General features: G+C 35.0%; 1 protein-coding gene across 1 annotated transcript in view; it reads left to right on the forward strand.

Moving 5' to 3' along the window:
- The first annotated feature begins 12,285 nt into the window (after nucleotides 1-12,285).
- The window catches only part of LOC123529476 (NXPE family member 1-like), a 30,583-nt gene continuing 26,168 nt past the window's right edge, over nucleotides 12,286-16,700 (forward strand). The window contains exon 1 of the mRNA XM_045309825.2: nucleotides 12,286-12,614. Within this exon, the coding sequence (XP_045165760.2) occupies nucleotides 12,595-12,614 (20 nt within the window). The 5' untranslated portion in view covers nucleotides 12,286-12,594. The remainder of the gene's footprint in view (nucleotides 12,615-16,700) is intronic.

Consider the following 16,700-nt stretch of genomic DNA (forward strand, 5'->3'; position numbering starts at 1 on the left):
AGGTTTCCTTCAATCATATTTATAACAGTAATTTTCATTGCTACTGTTCTCCAGCAAAAGGTTTCCTTTAATCATATTTATAACAGTAATTTTCATTGCTACTGTTCTCCAGCAAAAGATTTCCTTTAATCATATTTATAACAGTAATTTCATTGCTATTGTTCTCCAGCAAAATGTTTCCTTTAATCATACTTATAACAGTAATTTTCATTGCTACTGTTCTCCAGCAAAAGGTTTCCTTTAATCATATTTATAACAGTAATTTTCATTGCTACTGTTCTCCAGCAAAAGGTATCCTTTAATCATATTTATAACAGTAATTTTCATTGCTATTGTTCTCCAGCAAAAGGTTTCCTTTAATCATACTTATAACAGTAATTTTCATTGCTACTGTTCTCCAGCAACATGTTTCCTTTAATCATACTTATAACAGTAGTTTTCATTGCTACTGTTCTCCAGCAAAAGGTTTCCTTTAATCATACTTATAACAGTAATTTTCATTGCTACTGTTCTCCAGCAACATGTTTCCTTTAATCATATTTATAACAGTAATTTCATTGCTACTGTTCTCCAGCAACATGTTTCCTTTAATCATACTTATAACAGTAGTTTTCATTGCTACTGTTTTCCAGCAACAGGTTTCCTTTAATAATACTGAACAGTAATTTTCATTGCTACTGTTCTCCAGTAACTGCTGTACATGTAGTTTAAAATTTTCATTTATTACTCATTATACATGTAATATCGAATCAGAGTTATAAAAATTATGGAAGTCAATATCAATGGCCGATTTCCAATGTGTCACTGTATGTTAAATGTATGTATTTGCCCATATGTGTGTGGCCCCTCAAAAAAAAAAAAAAAAAAAATTTTTTTTTTTTTTTTGGAGGAGGCGCACACATATGGACACCAAGACTGGACGAGCACCTGTGCGCTTTGCGGTTAATATGTGCATTTTTCCATTTTTTTTCCATTTTTTTTTTTCGTTTTAGGATTAAAACAGTGTTTTTTTAAACTTTTTTGGAGGGGTGTGAAGAGGGGAGGGGACGGGCACCTGTGATTAACCGTAGTGATATTATTTTGTTTAAGCGTACTACATTACTCTTTCGGTAATCAACACCAAACTTATTACACAGTACGTACGACTGGAACACAAACATCCATAAACAGTCTTACACTTTAGTTTTATACTTTGACACTTTTTTAGTTAAGTATTTATGTGTTTAATGTTTGATATGCATAATTATAGTCAAACTTTTTACAAATGTCACCTATAACAGTAAGGCAAAAAAACTCGCCTTTGAACCAAGGTGACTTGAATTTTAAAGTAGATTTTTAGCAATATTAGAACAATGGTCTTTCTTGAGAGGTGGCTGATTGAACAACATTGACCGTTTGTCCTTCCAAAATAACAGTTGTTCAGTATATGACTGTATAAAGTGGTAAATGTGTTTTTAGTAGTGAACTGTTTAGTCAATATTCATTGCTGCGTATTCAGAAGCTGTTTTCCTAAGGAGGAGGTGAAGAAAACAACAACAAAAACGACAATACCCAACATACTGCACTTGGATTATAATTTTCTTGTTCCTTGTGAGTTTCAGACCACTAGGCGGGATAAAATGATTTACTTATTTATTATGTTGGGGTTAACGTTGCACCGATACAGTTATAGGCCATATGACAACTTTCCAGCTTTGATGGTGGAGGAAGACCTCAGGTGCCACTTCGTGCATTATTTTATCACGAGCGGGTACCTGGGTAGAACCACCGACCTTCCGTAAGCCAGCTGGATGGGTTAATCACATAAAAGAATTCAAAACCTTGAATGAAGCTCGAACCCACATCGACGAAGGGCAAGTGATTTGAAGTCAGCGACCTTAATCACTCGGCCACGGAGGTCCCTAGGATAAAATGATGTTTGTTGTGTTTCATTCATTGTACATTTCTGTCCTTCGTCATCATTTAACTTGAAAGTATCATAATATACAGCCCACATTCTTGATTAGACATTTAGCACAATAATGGTCTTGATAACATTTGAGCTAAGTTTGAAACTCAGTCATTTCGGATGAACAGCTACGTAAGTCTGAATTTAAGCGCAACTTTGTGTATACAATGCGTTTCATTCCATATACCAAATCTTAGAGGTCAATTTCGCATATGGGTCATGATCGGTCAATAATTAGACCACTAGATACAACAATAAAAATTCTGCTCACACTATAAAGACAATGATTTTTCTCTAACATTTAGGCACTAACAATATATCCTGTGACCATTTCTGTGCATAATGTATTTATGTATTTTAGCCATGTTATATTTTGCTGAATATGTACATTGATGAATATAAATAAATAAATAATTCACATAAGATTCTAACATTTTTATTGGTTACAACATGATCACGTGGTGACGCGGGGGTGGGGGGAGTCATTTGATTTTCATGTCGTTCTAGGATATAAATAAATAGTCGATAAAACAATTGTTAATGCCCTTCCCCGGAAGTTGTCTGGTCAGTATGATCGGAATAATATGGGGACTAAGCAAACGCCTCACCCTCCACCCGACCCCCCCCCCCCCACACCCAAAACACACACCATTTATCATACTGACCCCTCATATAGTTCCGTGGAGGGTCACTTACAACTCAATAATTATAATTTTCTCATGTTTACCGCATCAAACGTCTCGTTATTATAGATAAATGTATATATATTATGATTTGTGCTTATATGAACATCATATGTCACTATAATGATAAAGAAATTTCTTATCTTACCTGAAATCATACCGCCTACACTGGTATGATCTTTAGCTTTTAAATAAATTTGAATTTAAAAATACATGTATATTTTCTAATGCTGCGCACGGGAAAACAATAGCAAATGTATTAAAACATAAAAGAATGATGATCACTGATAATCATTGAATGATACTGAACATACGATTTATTGTGGTGTCAATATAAATGATAAAGTTGATCACTGGCTATTTACAAGTTATTAAAAGAGAAAATTGATTGTTTAGTTTTATTGATAAAGGGTATATGCAAGTATAAAAAATGTAAGAGATCATACAAGTGAAAGAGGTCTTACCTTTGTATTTATATACAATAGCTAGCTGGTAAAATGATTTTATCATAAATTTTCAATCACTGTTACTGGAATATAACATAATGGACAAAAACCAAGTTTTTGTGTTTCGCCTATACAGATACCTTCTTTTGTGCTTTTTATGGCGGTCAAGCAAGGCAGATACATATTCAAAGCCATTGGCTACTCCAATAATGAATTGGCATATTTACTTTTAATTCAATTACATTGTTAAATTATTTGACTTAACTATCACAGAAAATTTAATGTTTACTCGAATGTTATAAACATTGTCGCAAAAAAGAGGCAAACATTTCTGAAAATACAACACTATCAACAAATAGATATTCAATGAGCGGATTTTTATAGATTGCTTGGACTTAATTAATAATGAAACAAATGTTAGTGGTTTCTTTACTTCTCTTGTTCACAATTTAGCGACTAGTCCGAATAATTAGCAAAGAAAAGTATCCTAGATGCCAAACTTGCACGGACAAACACTCGATGGGGAGGAATAGACATAAGCGATGGGGAGGAATAAACATGTATAGCGATGGGGAGGAATAAACATGTATAGCGATGGGGACGAATAAACATGTGTAGTGGTGGGGTGGAATAAACATGTGTAGCGGTAGGGAGGAATAAACATGGGTAGCGGTGGGGAGGAATAAACATGTGTAGCGGTGTTGGGGAGGAATAAACATGTAAGGCGGTGGGGAGAATAAACATGTATAGTGGTGGGGAGGAACAAACATGTATAGCCGTGGGGAGGAACAAATATGTGTAGTGGTAGGGGGGAAGAAAGACGTATAGCGGTGGGGAGGAATAAATATGTATAGCCGTGGAGAGGAAGAAAGACGTATAGCGGTGGGGAGAAATAAATATGTATAGCGGTGGGGAGGAAGAAATATGTATAGTGGTGGGGAGGAATAAACATGTGTAGCGGTGGTGGGGAGAAATAAATATGTATAGCGGTGGGGAGGAAGAAATATGTATAGCCGTGGGGAGGAATAAACATGTGTAGCGGTGGTGGGGAGGAATAAACATGTATAGCGGTGGGGAGAATAAACATGTATAGCAGTGGGGAGGAACAAACATGTATAGCCATGGGGAGGAACAAATATGTATAGCGGTGGGGAGGAAGAATGATGTATAGCGGTGGGGAGGAATAAATATGTATAGCGATAAGGAGGAAGAAAGATGTGTAGCGGTGGGGAGGAATAAATATGTATAGCGGTGGGGAGGAAATAGCGGTGGGGAGGAATTAACATGTATAGCCATGGGGAGGAACAAATATGTATAGCGGTGGGGAGGAAAAAAGATGTATAGCAGTGGAGAGGAAGAAACATGTATAGCGGTGGGGAGGAATAAACATGTATAGCTGTGGGGAGGAACAAATATGTATAGCGGTGGGGAGGAAGAAAGATGTATAGCGGTAGGGAGGAATAAATATGTATAGCGGTGGGGAGGAATAAACATGTGTAGTGATGGGGACGAATAAGCATGTATAGCGTTGGGGAGGAATAAACATGTGTAGCGGTGGGGAGGAATAAACATGTGTAGCGGTGGGGAGGAAGAAAGATGTGTAGCGGTGGGGAGGAATAAATATGTATAGCGGTGGGGAGGAAATAGCGGTGGGGAGGAATAAACATGTATAGCGGTGGGGAGGAACAAATATGTATATCGGCGGGGAGGAAGAAACATATATAGCAGTGGGGAGGAAGAAACATGTATAGCGGTGGGGAAGAATAAATATGTATAGCGGTGGGGAGGAATAAGCATGTATAGCGGTGGGGAGGAATAAGCATGTATAGCGGTGGGGAGGAATAAGCATGTGTAGCGGTGGGGAGGAATAAACATGTATAGCGGTGGGGAGGAATAAACATGTATAGCGGTGGGGAGGAATAAGCATGTATAGCGGTAGGGAGGAATGAACAGTGTAGCAATGGGGAGGAATAAACATGTATAGCGGTGGGGAGGAATAAGCATGTGTAGCGGTGGGGAGGAATAAACATGTATAGCGGTTGGGAGGAATAAACATGTATAGCGGTAGGGAGGAATGAACAGTGTAGCAATGGGGAGGAATAAACATGTATAGCGATGTGGAGGAATAAATATGTATAGCAATGGGAAGGAATAAACATGTATAGCGCTAACCCTCTTGTGGTACTTTGTTGATATGCTACTAGTCTGGCCAAGTTATATTCAAGTATATCTCACTTTTTTGTAAGATGTTTTAAAAATTTGTTACACAGTTTAGAAAATAACTATTTTAACATTTTCTCTGTTTGTTCTCTTGGTTTTATACATTGACATCTCACTTTCGAAGATCCTGCCATGATTGTCTGTCGAACCTGCTTTCTGTCTAGTCCGTCTGCTTTTCTAAGAACCTTGCCAAAGACATAAACAACCCCTACTGACTTTGGTGACCTTAAAGCTTTCGTCTGCTTTTACTGATGATCAGACTTCATACATACAGTCATTGATCCCCTATTAGATCTAGAGTCAAGTCAAAGAAACCTTTACTGACTTTGGTCTGGGGTTACCTTTTGGTTCAACGAGTTAAAAAAAAACTGGAAGCATTTGGTGAAATATTGCAAAATGATGGAATCTTTTCTTGCCGGGCTTCTCCATTAAAATGCATACTGGTTCAGCTACGCTTCCCTACAAGTCCTCTCAGGGCTTTGTTTTTCAAGTAATGGAGTTTTCTTTGGGCATCTAGTTTTAGATTTCCGTAGAATATTTAGGCTTTTCTATGTTCTAATTTAGGCTATTTGCGACTCATGATAAAAGTCATACCGCCATGCGTACGTTTCTCTATCTTACTGTTCTAAGTATATGTATATATATTAATAGGAATTTATTCCTTTGGCATTAAATTCACCGTAATTTACTAGAACATAATTTTAAAAGGTCTTTTCAACCTGATTAATGTTCATACATGATTTTGGGGATTGCATATCGAAGTATAGATGTTGTGTTTGTTACCTTTATATTTATCTGATATTATGTCCCTCAATGTTTTTTTTCTCAAAAAGTAAAATATCGTTATATTTTCGCTTCTTTATAAACACGTTATATTTTCGCTTCTTTATAAACATATTAACGTTGACTGTCAAAATATGCAAAATCGTTACCAAAAGTTCAAGAGTAAAAGCCGATAGTTTATTCATAAAGTTTTAATTTGGCAACGTAGGGTATTTTTCACATTCTTTACTTCTTCTTCCATTTTAGTTCCTTCTTTTCTTGTAATTGTTCTTTATAATACCTCAATTTTGTTTGCAATGTTCCTAACCAGAAGAAAGTCTTGCACTTGTTTGTACACCTTAAAACTTATACATTGTAAGCAGTTTCATTGTCCTTAGGATAGTCTCCTAAACACGGTATATTGATATTAGATTTTACTTATTTATATGCAAGTCCATGCTATATTAAAGTCAATGAATCAACTTGGCTTTTTAGTGTTAACTTTGAAACCATGGTGGTGGCCAATGATAAGGTTACAAACGTAGTATAAACCGGTTTAAATTAACCTTTGGTGTGTTTGCAACTGACATTTACAAGACGATGTCCGACTGTGTTCCTTTAATTGTTCATTTTGCCCTCGTTTCTATAATTTTTACTTTATTTATATTTTAAGATATGTTTATGTGTACAAATCAATACATACACTGTTACGGGGTTGTGGTGTTATTGGATTGCGTTATCGGAACCTGACTTTTTTGTTAGATATTAATCTTTCGTTTTTCAGATTCCCAAGTGAGAATTATGTGCCGTTTGTCTCACTAATTATGTTATCCCCAACTGAGCAAACACAATCTATTTTTCCCAGTCTAATAGTACCAGCAGGAAGTTGGCAGTTAGCAGTTGCAGCAGTTACAGCAGTTAACTGCTACAACTGCCAGCAGCTACAGCAGTTAAACTTAGTGAATGTATGAAATGTCAATTACAAAGCTGAAAAATAGTAAGAATGTAACATCTATACAATGTATACAGTTTGAAGTAGCATAAACCTACGGATCACCGGAAGTTTGCACTGGAGTAGTACTTGCAGTTTTGCTGCTTTTAGGTTTTAATAGCAGTTACGGTAACAACATTCTTTATTCTATTACTGTTGTAACAACAAACATTAAATTAACAGAATCCATGTTACTACTGTATTCCCAATTTTGAGGGCGAACCATATGTAGCTACGTTTATTTTTGAAATAAGATCTAGCATAAACATATTTTAACATAAAATTATATAAACAATACGCAGAGTATAGGGCCTACACCTGCGAAAGAATTCCACGAGTCTTGTCCGAGTGAATTATCCACACAGCGTGTAACTGATTAGTATTGTTTGGATAATTAAAACATGGTTCCGCTGATTATTATTTCGAGCGATTGTAATATGTTTTTTTAATGTAAAAACGTAGATGGAAGAATGGGGAAGCACTAGTTCACGTCTCACTTAAGGCACCAAATATTGTAGGTGGACACGTCACCGTGCAACGTGTATTTGTGCTAACAACGCTGAAAAAACGTAGGAGTGCGTAGAGCGAGTTCTATCCTGCCTACCTAGTAATCCATTCAATGTGCGTAAATTAGCTTTTAAGTGTAACAAGCCTTTCATGTGAAATAGAAGATTAAATGTATATAAAGCAGCACTCTTTATTCGTATCTGTTAAATGTAATTTTCATATTAGAATCAAACTATCATGTATTGCTTCAGCAACGGATTGTCAGTATGCCAGATACTTAATTACAAAATGTGCACATATTTAGTGTTTTGTAATTATACAGCATTAAAAAGCATTGTTTTTTTCAGAAACATGTTGGTTCATGTTGAAAAAATATTACAGTTTTAAATTGTTGCGACATCAACCATTTCTGTCAATTCAACATACAACGCCAACATCATGTCTTTGGTACTGAATTAATAGAATTGTTGTGTCTAATACCTTTATAAAGAAAAAGACCTCAGTATGTTTAAATTGTAGTTACATTAATGTAACTGTTATGATATTACATTGTTATAGTACGTATAATATCTTGTCGGAACAATGTTGTCTTTTTCCCCCTAGTATCGCGTGCGCGGAACTAATGTGTCAAGGTTCCGATTTCACTGGTTGTAGTTCCAATGTGGTTTTGTCTTTTGCCCGGCATTAAAAGATAGTCCCGACTTGAGATCACATGGAGTTAATTTTGGCTAGTGATTGATTAAAAAATCTTTAAACGGGGTCAATCTCAAGGTGTTTGCCTTTCGATCCTGGGGTTGTAGGTTCAAGCTCTTATAGGGTCGCGACAACACCTTAATTTTACTTTTTTTCAAGGAAGTGGACAGAATAAGTGTGAATCTTTATGACAATTAGGGTGAAAGAAATAGATTAAACGGGAGTAAATTATACTTTGGTGATGAAAAGCGCATCTGTCATCATTCTATTTACCTAGACTCATTTTATTTTATATTATTATTTTGTGTGTGTGGTGTGAGTGTGTGTGTGTGGTGGGGGTTGGGGGGGGGGGGGGGGGGGGGGGGGGGGGGGGGGGGGGCGGTATTATAAGAACCTACTAGGCGAATGCTATTTAGAGAGAAAACCTGTCCTTGGAAGTGAAAACATGGTGTCTTCAGTCAAAACTACACGACGATTATCCCACTGGAGAAACATTACAAATAAGCAAATAAGCAAGTCAAAAAAGGGGAGGGCGTTCCCGGCCAAACACCAAAGTCCACCCTTGCTCGGAAGCCAGACCTTAACCAGGATGGCCACCACCCGGGCGTGTCGGGCGTCCACCCTCTCTACAACGACCACCCGGTGGCACCCCAGTTTCTTCTACTGTTGCGGGACTGGACCCCGACACCGAAACTCGCCATTTTACGTTCTGCCCAGACTTTGACGCACCCCCACTCATTTCGTTTCTTGTCATACATTATGTTTATTCTTTTTACCTCTCCTTTGTTCAATTATAATGATAAATAACTACTTGAATATTAATGCATGTAAAATGCATATACGTGTTATATATAAATTTAGTGTATTTAGTATATCAAAATCTTTTCAGTTTCCACTTTGAAATTTGGAATTCCCTACTTTCGTTTTAGTGAAAGATGATTATATAATGAATTATACATGAATTAATTCCCTTTTATTCTGAAAATTTAATTACATTTGTTTCATAGCATATAATACAGTTTGTTAGAATTACATATTAATAATTATTCTAAGAGCAATTTTATTTCTCTTTAAAATGTAAAAGAATTCTGATTATGTTATGAGTAAAATATTTATTACTTATGAATATGTTAATATGCTAATTTCATACCACTTTAACTGTTACTGAAAGTTTACATAAATACTAATGAAATCAAAGCAACCAGGTCAGCAACTCTGACCCAACGTCTAGCATATTTTTTGTCACAAATCCGTGGGTTACGGGCAGCCATTTTCTGTCATAACCCAGCTGATCACATAAATTTCTACATCTAACCTTAACCCTGCTGAATTTCTAAAAAGGACTGTTCCATCATTCAGTTTGGGCAATACCATTTACTTTTAGAAGGGGTGTTAATGAAAATTTACTGACTGAATAGCAAACAGTGCAGACCATGGTCAGCCTGCATGGATCTTAGTCTGCACTGGTCGCAAAGGCAGAATCACCAGCCGCCAGCAGGCTAAAGGCTAAAAGGGTACAGGCAGCCCAATTCTGTCATAACCCTTATATAGTATATGGTACATTATGGGTTACGGACGGTCCTCTTCCGTCACAACCCGCAAGTTCTTAGCAAAGCCTCATCTATGAACTGTACCTAGTATTCATGATTTTACTTGTCACATTTTATTTTATGATGTATTAACTTAGCTGTTCGCTATTGTTCAGGGTTTTGTAAATATATTTGAAAACTGCATTTCAGCTTGGATTTTACTTGGTCTAACTTTAGAGTAAACTTGATATACCCAGTGTACGAACCTAGGGTAGTAACCACCCCGCTGAAATATCTGCTCTTTGGAGCTATAGCATGGCTGGAAAGTTGCATCCTACGTGAAACTTGAGTGAACTGGAGGGTTGCTAGTTAAGAGCATCATACAAGATCAGCTTAAGTTGGCACTATTTTAAGTCTGAGCAGATGGAACGGTTACAATTATAAGGGAAGGCAATTCCGAGGAATTCTTTCTGATTAATATCCCTTTGATGGACTATAATACAAGTAGCTGTAAACTGCTGCAACTGCCAGCAGTTCTAGCAGTTAACTGCTGTAACTGCCAGCAGTTCTAGCAGTTAACTGCTGTAACTGCCAGCAGTTCTAGCAGTTAACTGCTGTAACTGCCAGCAGTTCTAGCAGTTAACTGTTCCAACTGCTAGCAGTTCTAGCAGTTAACTGCTGAACTGCTGCAACTGCTAACTGCTCACTTCACACCGATGTCTATAGTCTGTAATATCCTTACACTACCTTCTCAAGTTAATCAAGATGAGTCATCACAACAGTATCCTATGCTCGCCTTACTTTGATATGGAAAACCCATAATATTGTAATAGACTCAGAATTTCAATACCAAATTTAACCTCAAGCTTACATATGGCTATTTTTATAAATAAACAATCTAGACAGTATATCTTAAATGAAGCATAATATATAAACTTTGGATGACAATGTAGGATACTTTACTAACAGAATAAATTGATAATGAAGCTTATATTTGGAGGTATTTAAGGCACTTACCTGCCAGGATTTCTGAACTTCTCGAGACTGTGACATTTTTCCACTATTTTATGTATTCTAAGAGAATATCTCACAAATTAAGATATTAATACAATGTTATAGGACATCTTGAACATATAGGACTTTATAGGACATTTATTAAGGGGTTATATTTGAAGAAATCATTGATTTTCTTACCTTTTTGTAAACTGGCTTCAAAATGGCCGACAAGAGTTGTCTACCTTGGGTCAAATTTCCAAGGCCTCTTTATAAATAATTAGTTGCTAGTTCTTCACATATTATGTGTCACATGAAACCTTTTAATGTTTTCTCATCTAGTAACTATGTAACTTTTCTATCTTTCAGCTATTCTTGCAGTATTTTGTAATAATGATTTGTCCAGCTATGACCTCTAAGTTTGGCAGGCGGGAATATTCAAAATCCTTGCAGCTAGGAATTTATATTCCTTAATAATTCTTTCCTTTTATGAGTTTTTATTAAAGCTTTTGGTTAAACATTTGAAATGACTAGTAAGGCTTGTATTTTAAGTGTTTTTAGCATATTATCATTCATATTATTTATGTAAATTCACTTTTTCTAAAATATTCCTGGCAATATGGTCGCCATTCCAATAAAAATCCTGTCATCCTGCCAGACTTACAGGACAAATGGAACCATATGACTGGTCAATTCTGACAGTCCTGGCACTTTCAGAGCTTATATAAGTGGCCAAGCTGGTCATTTGGGACACTTTTCAACTTGATTGACAAACAAGGTCGTGAAAACTTGTGACAAATCTCTGGTAAATGATTTTAGACTATTATTGACATTAAATTCTCCCTGGTGTTCTGCTGAAATAAACAACTAAAACTGTTGAATTTCTTAACCTTATTTGATATAAAACATGCTCTGTTTACAAGATCTTATATTTTGCAAACATCTTTCTGGCACAGTTTTCATCCAGTGTTTTGTGGTAGCCAGCCTTTCTGTACGTTCAGTACTTTGATTAATTTCTTGATACGCTTTGACGTGATATGGAAGCAAGAAGCTTTTACCCTTTTACAATTATAAATATACTATTGTATTGTTTATAAAGTCAAAAACACCTACATAATTTATTATGTGTTAATAGGTTATCATGTTTTGGGAAATATAATTTATTTGCCCCTAAAGTAAAAGAAATTGAAAAGTTTAGTGATTTTCACTATACATGTATGTTCAATACAAGCGATAAACAAAATTGGAAGCAAGAAGATGTTCAATTAGAATAAATATTTTCACATGAAACTGAAGAGGAGAAACTGATGTATACTGTCATATGTGTTAAAATATTCACAAACTAAATACATATTTAAAATTAATCATTGAAAATAAAAGTCCTATATAATCTATAGCTCAAAGTGATATCAGCAGGGAAACCAATATTGATTATCGGATAATTTTCAATGGTGACAACCTACTATGATATGCCAGTCAAATATAATAAATGATTGGGAAGGGGATGTTAATGGCTAACTTCTCTATATTATATAATCTGCACTATTAATTAATACATGATTTTAAAATGGGTGATCATTAACGCTAAAATGAAAGTATTTTAGGAGAGTTCCAACACACGCACGCACGCAATGTGGACTATAAGAACGCGGATGTAATTAATGCAACTTAAAAACAGTGGAATGCCATATAGTAATCACACATACAGTTTTCTACGGATTTATCAAATATTTTACAAGGTCTACAGTCCAATTGATAGAAATAGGCAAACACTTTTGAAAGGGATAAAAACACAATCAGCAAGATAAAAAGTCAGAAGATTATGGGGATGATAAGATCAAAGTAAGTAACTTTTTCGTTTGTCAATGAGATGCAGTACACAGCTGCCTGACTGTCAAGGTTATAATAGTATTGCTTCAGCAAGTACCTCAAAATATATCATTTCTTAATTAATAGGAACGTTCATAGGGCTATCCTTATTCCATTACCAAGCTCATCCGATTCATAGGCGGTTTGAAAGCTATAGGCAGAGGCGGTATGAAAGCTCTTTCTTTTTTATTAGAACCAATTATCCTTACACAATAGACGTTACGTGCAGTTACAACAGTGCTTTTATGGTTCTCAAGTTTCATTATTCATTGCTTAAGTAACAGCGACCTTGACCCTTAAAGAATTCCCACGCCTAGGGATGTCGGTCACACGAAGAAATGGCTTTTTACTAGGTAACACATTTTTGAGCAAAGTGTCACCGACTTCAGGACGACTTTTGTGTTATTTGCCGACATCGAACACGCAGGATGGCATTTCACAGCTGATATGTCTGTTCAATTTTCAACTTTATCTATCTGTCTATATATATTGTGTAAGGATAAATGGTTCTAAAAAAAGAAAGAAAGTGTGTTTGGTAATTGTTTAAAAATAATTTATGATATTATAATGCAATGGGTAATGGATAATGGTAATGGGCATTATTATTTTTTCAGTATTAAATGGTAATGAAGCTATTTTCCCATTACATGTAATGGTAATGCAATGCATTATTGTAAAAAATGAGGGTAATGATCAATTAGTTTTCCATTACTTGCCATTACTTATCTATATACTGAGGGAATCAATGCCTTTATTGTCTTTAAAACAAATGTTTCAATATAAATACCCTCTGATCACAATGATCTCCTAGGTAATTATTGATTTATCTCCCCTTTTTGCATTAAATAAAAAGTGCAGGATACAGAATTTTATTACGTAATACATGTATGCAAGAAACATAACTTTTTAAAAATGTTTTTAAGCCATCGTGTAAGCAAATGTTGTAATTCTGTGTTGAGAGCATTCATCAGTTTCCTGATAGCTCGTGTTAAGTTTAAGAGACTTCAAATAACTTGTCCCTCACCGATATGGGTTCGAGCCCCACTCAGGACGTTGAATTCTTCATGTGAGGAAGTCGGTTGGCTTACAGAAGGTCGATGGTTCTACCCAGGTGCCCGCTGGTGATGAAATAATTGTGTCGGTCAAACCCAACCGTTGAAACCAAAATAAAAAAACCTGTTTAAGGAAGGCATCGCGAGATCGTCAGACTGCTTGTTACGCCGATGCCAGTTCACAATTTTCGCGAACGTGGTTCTTTACTCTTTACCAGTAGAGTTATAGCCTATGCAAGAAAGTGACAACTTCCTCTCATTTCAGAAGTCGAGGACGGTTTCTCTCTCTCTTTTTTTTTCTTTTTTTTTTTTTAGTATTGCGTGGCCGCGAACTTATTTTCACACAATTCAACACATGGCCCTTCTGTGCTTCTGTATTAATATATCAATATTTAATGGTAAAACTGCTTTATGGACAAAGGAATATTGACTTTACAGTTTATAAAATTTTATTGATTTAGAGGTTTTGAAAAGGATCTTGTTTATACTGTAATGGAGTTTTGCAAGGTATTCTAGTGACTCTTGAAAAGGTTTTACTACACAATCATCCTGTTTTTACAAACTATTACAAAGTTTCAGATTTACATTGTATTCTGAACAAAACAGGTAGATTCCCACTGTTTGGTATTTTGCCATAAATACTACTAAAAATCCTCTCTACTGAGGTTGACCATAATTTTATCAGCATGTCTGAAATAAATAAAAAGCTTATTTTCATTTTGACATGTAGGCAATGGGTTCGATATATAGCCAAAACCTGCTTTTTAATCCTTGCAAGAAGAAATGATTCTATCTTTGGAAAAGAATATTATATAGTCTGTATAATATACACTTTTTAAAAAATATATAAAATATGTGTTCAGGTTTTAAAAGTCTTCTGAAGTTGTATTACGGTCAGCAAGTGACGTTTCATTTACTGACACCTATAGTATTGGTTAATTCAGTATGGTTCATAACATGTGTGAAAACTTATGCAAGTCTCTTGTAATTCAATTACTGAGTGACAATGTATTTATGTATTTTATTCAAGTTATACTTTGCTGAATATGTACATTGATGAAACATTAATAATTAAATAATTCACATAAGATTCTAACATTTTTATTGGTTAAAACGTGGTCACGTGGTGACCCGGGGGTCATTTGATTTTCATGTCACTCTAGGATATAACTAAGTAGTCGATAAAACAATTGTTAATGACCCTTCACGGAAAGCTGTTCGCCATTCAGTCAGTATCTTTTGGTAAGCGCCCCTTTTAACAGTAAATGGTACTGTCCAAACTTTTCATTATAGAAATTTAACAGGGTAAGGGTAACTTGCTACTGAAACCCATGTATTGCTAAATCTCTGCAAATACGAACGTTCCATGATTGCCAGGAATAACATTTTCTGATCGATTGTCCAAAATGTAATGTTTTAAAACTGCCATATTTTGCCAGTATTTTAGGAAATAATACAGTACAGAAACTGAATCTAATAATTTAAGACCACACTAAAAGACCTAATAAATATTTGGTCACTAGTTGATCAAGATTTTTTTTTTGGTAAATAACTTATACCATTTTCTTGGAAGTGACATACAGGTCCATAGTGTAGGGCGGTTATAGATAAATGTATATATGTTATGATTTGTGCTAATATGAACATCACATGTCACTATAATAATAAATAAATTTCTTATCTTACCTGAAATCATACCGCCTACACTGGTATGATCTTTAGTTTTTGAATAAATTTGAATTTAAAAATACATGTATCGTTTCCAGTGCTGCACACGGAAAACAATAGCAAATACATTCAAACATAAAAGAATGATGATCACTGATGATCATTGGACGATACTGAACATACGATTTATTGTGGTGTCAATATAAATGATAAAGTTGATCACTGGCTATTAGACCTTTCTAACGTAAACGTAATTACGAAACGGAATACTGAATTCGTAAAATTTTAGGCTAATTTGTGGTCTAGGGGAGACAATTTCATCCAATAGTAATGCAATAGTATCTCCCTTAGACCATTATTTGAAAATAATATTTACGAATTCAGTATTCCGTTTCCGATTTACGTTTACGTTAGAAAGGTCTATTTATAAGTTATTAAAAGTGAAAATTGATTGTTTAGTTTTATTGATAAAGGGTATATGCAAGTATAAAAAATGTAAGAGATCATACAAGTGAAAGAGGTCTTACCTTTGTATTTATATACAATAGCTAGCTGGTAAAATGATTTTATCATAAATTTTCAATCACTTTACTGGAATATAACATAACGGACAAAAACCAAGTTATTGTGTTTCGCCTATACAGATACCTTCTTTTGTGCTTTTTATGGCGGTCAATCAAGGTAGATACCTATTTTGTAGAAATACTTCAAATACACTGTGCTACTCCAATAATGAATTCGCATATTTACTTTTAATTAAATTACATTGTTAAATTATTTGACTTACGGATCACAGAAAATTTAATGTTTACTCGAATGTTATAAATATTGTCGCAAAAAAAGAGGCAAACATTTCTGAAAATACAACACTATCAACAAATACTAGCAGATGTTCCACGGATGGATATTTATGAATTGCTTGGATTTAGTTAATAATGTCACAAATGTAAGTGGTTTCTTTACCTCTTTTATTCACCTTTTAGCAATAGTTCGAATAATTAGCAAAGAAATATATCCTAGGTGCCAAACTTTCACGAACTAACTGAGAAATGAACATTATTTAACGATGGGGAGGAATAAACATGTATAGCGATGGGGAGATTTAAACATGTATGGTGATGGGGAGGAATAAACATACATTATGCGATGAGTATGGATAAACATTATATAGCGATGGGGAGGAACAAAAGTTAAAAGATACTGAATAAACAAATAAATAAATAAACATTCTATAATAATCATCAGTCTTTAAATGCCGCCTGGCAACCGTAAATTGTTTCTGCACGGTACATATTTTTAAATATAACAAGTAATGTCAGAAACGTAACTGAACCAACGC

Source organism: Mercenaria mercenaria, chromosome 13 (genome assembly GCF_021730395.1).
Source record: "Mercenaria mercenaria strain notata chromosome 13, MADL_Memer_1, whole genome shotgun sequence".
In the NCBI taxonomy this organism is placed as follows: domain Eukaryota; kingdom Metazoa; phylum Mollusca; class Bivalvia; order Venerida; family Veneridae; genus Mercenaria; species Mercenaria mercenaria.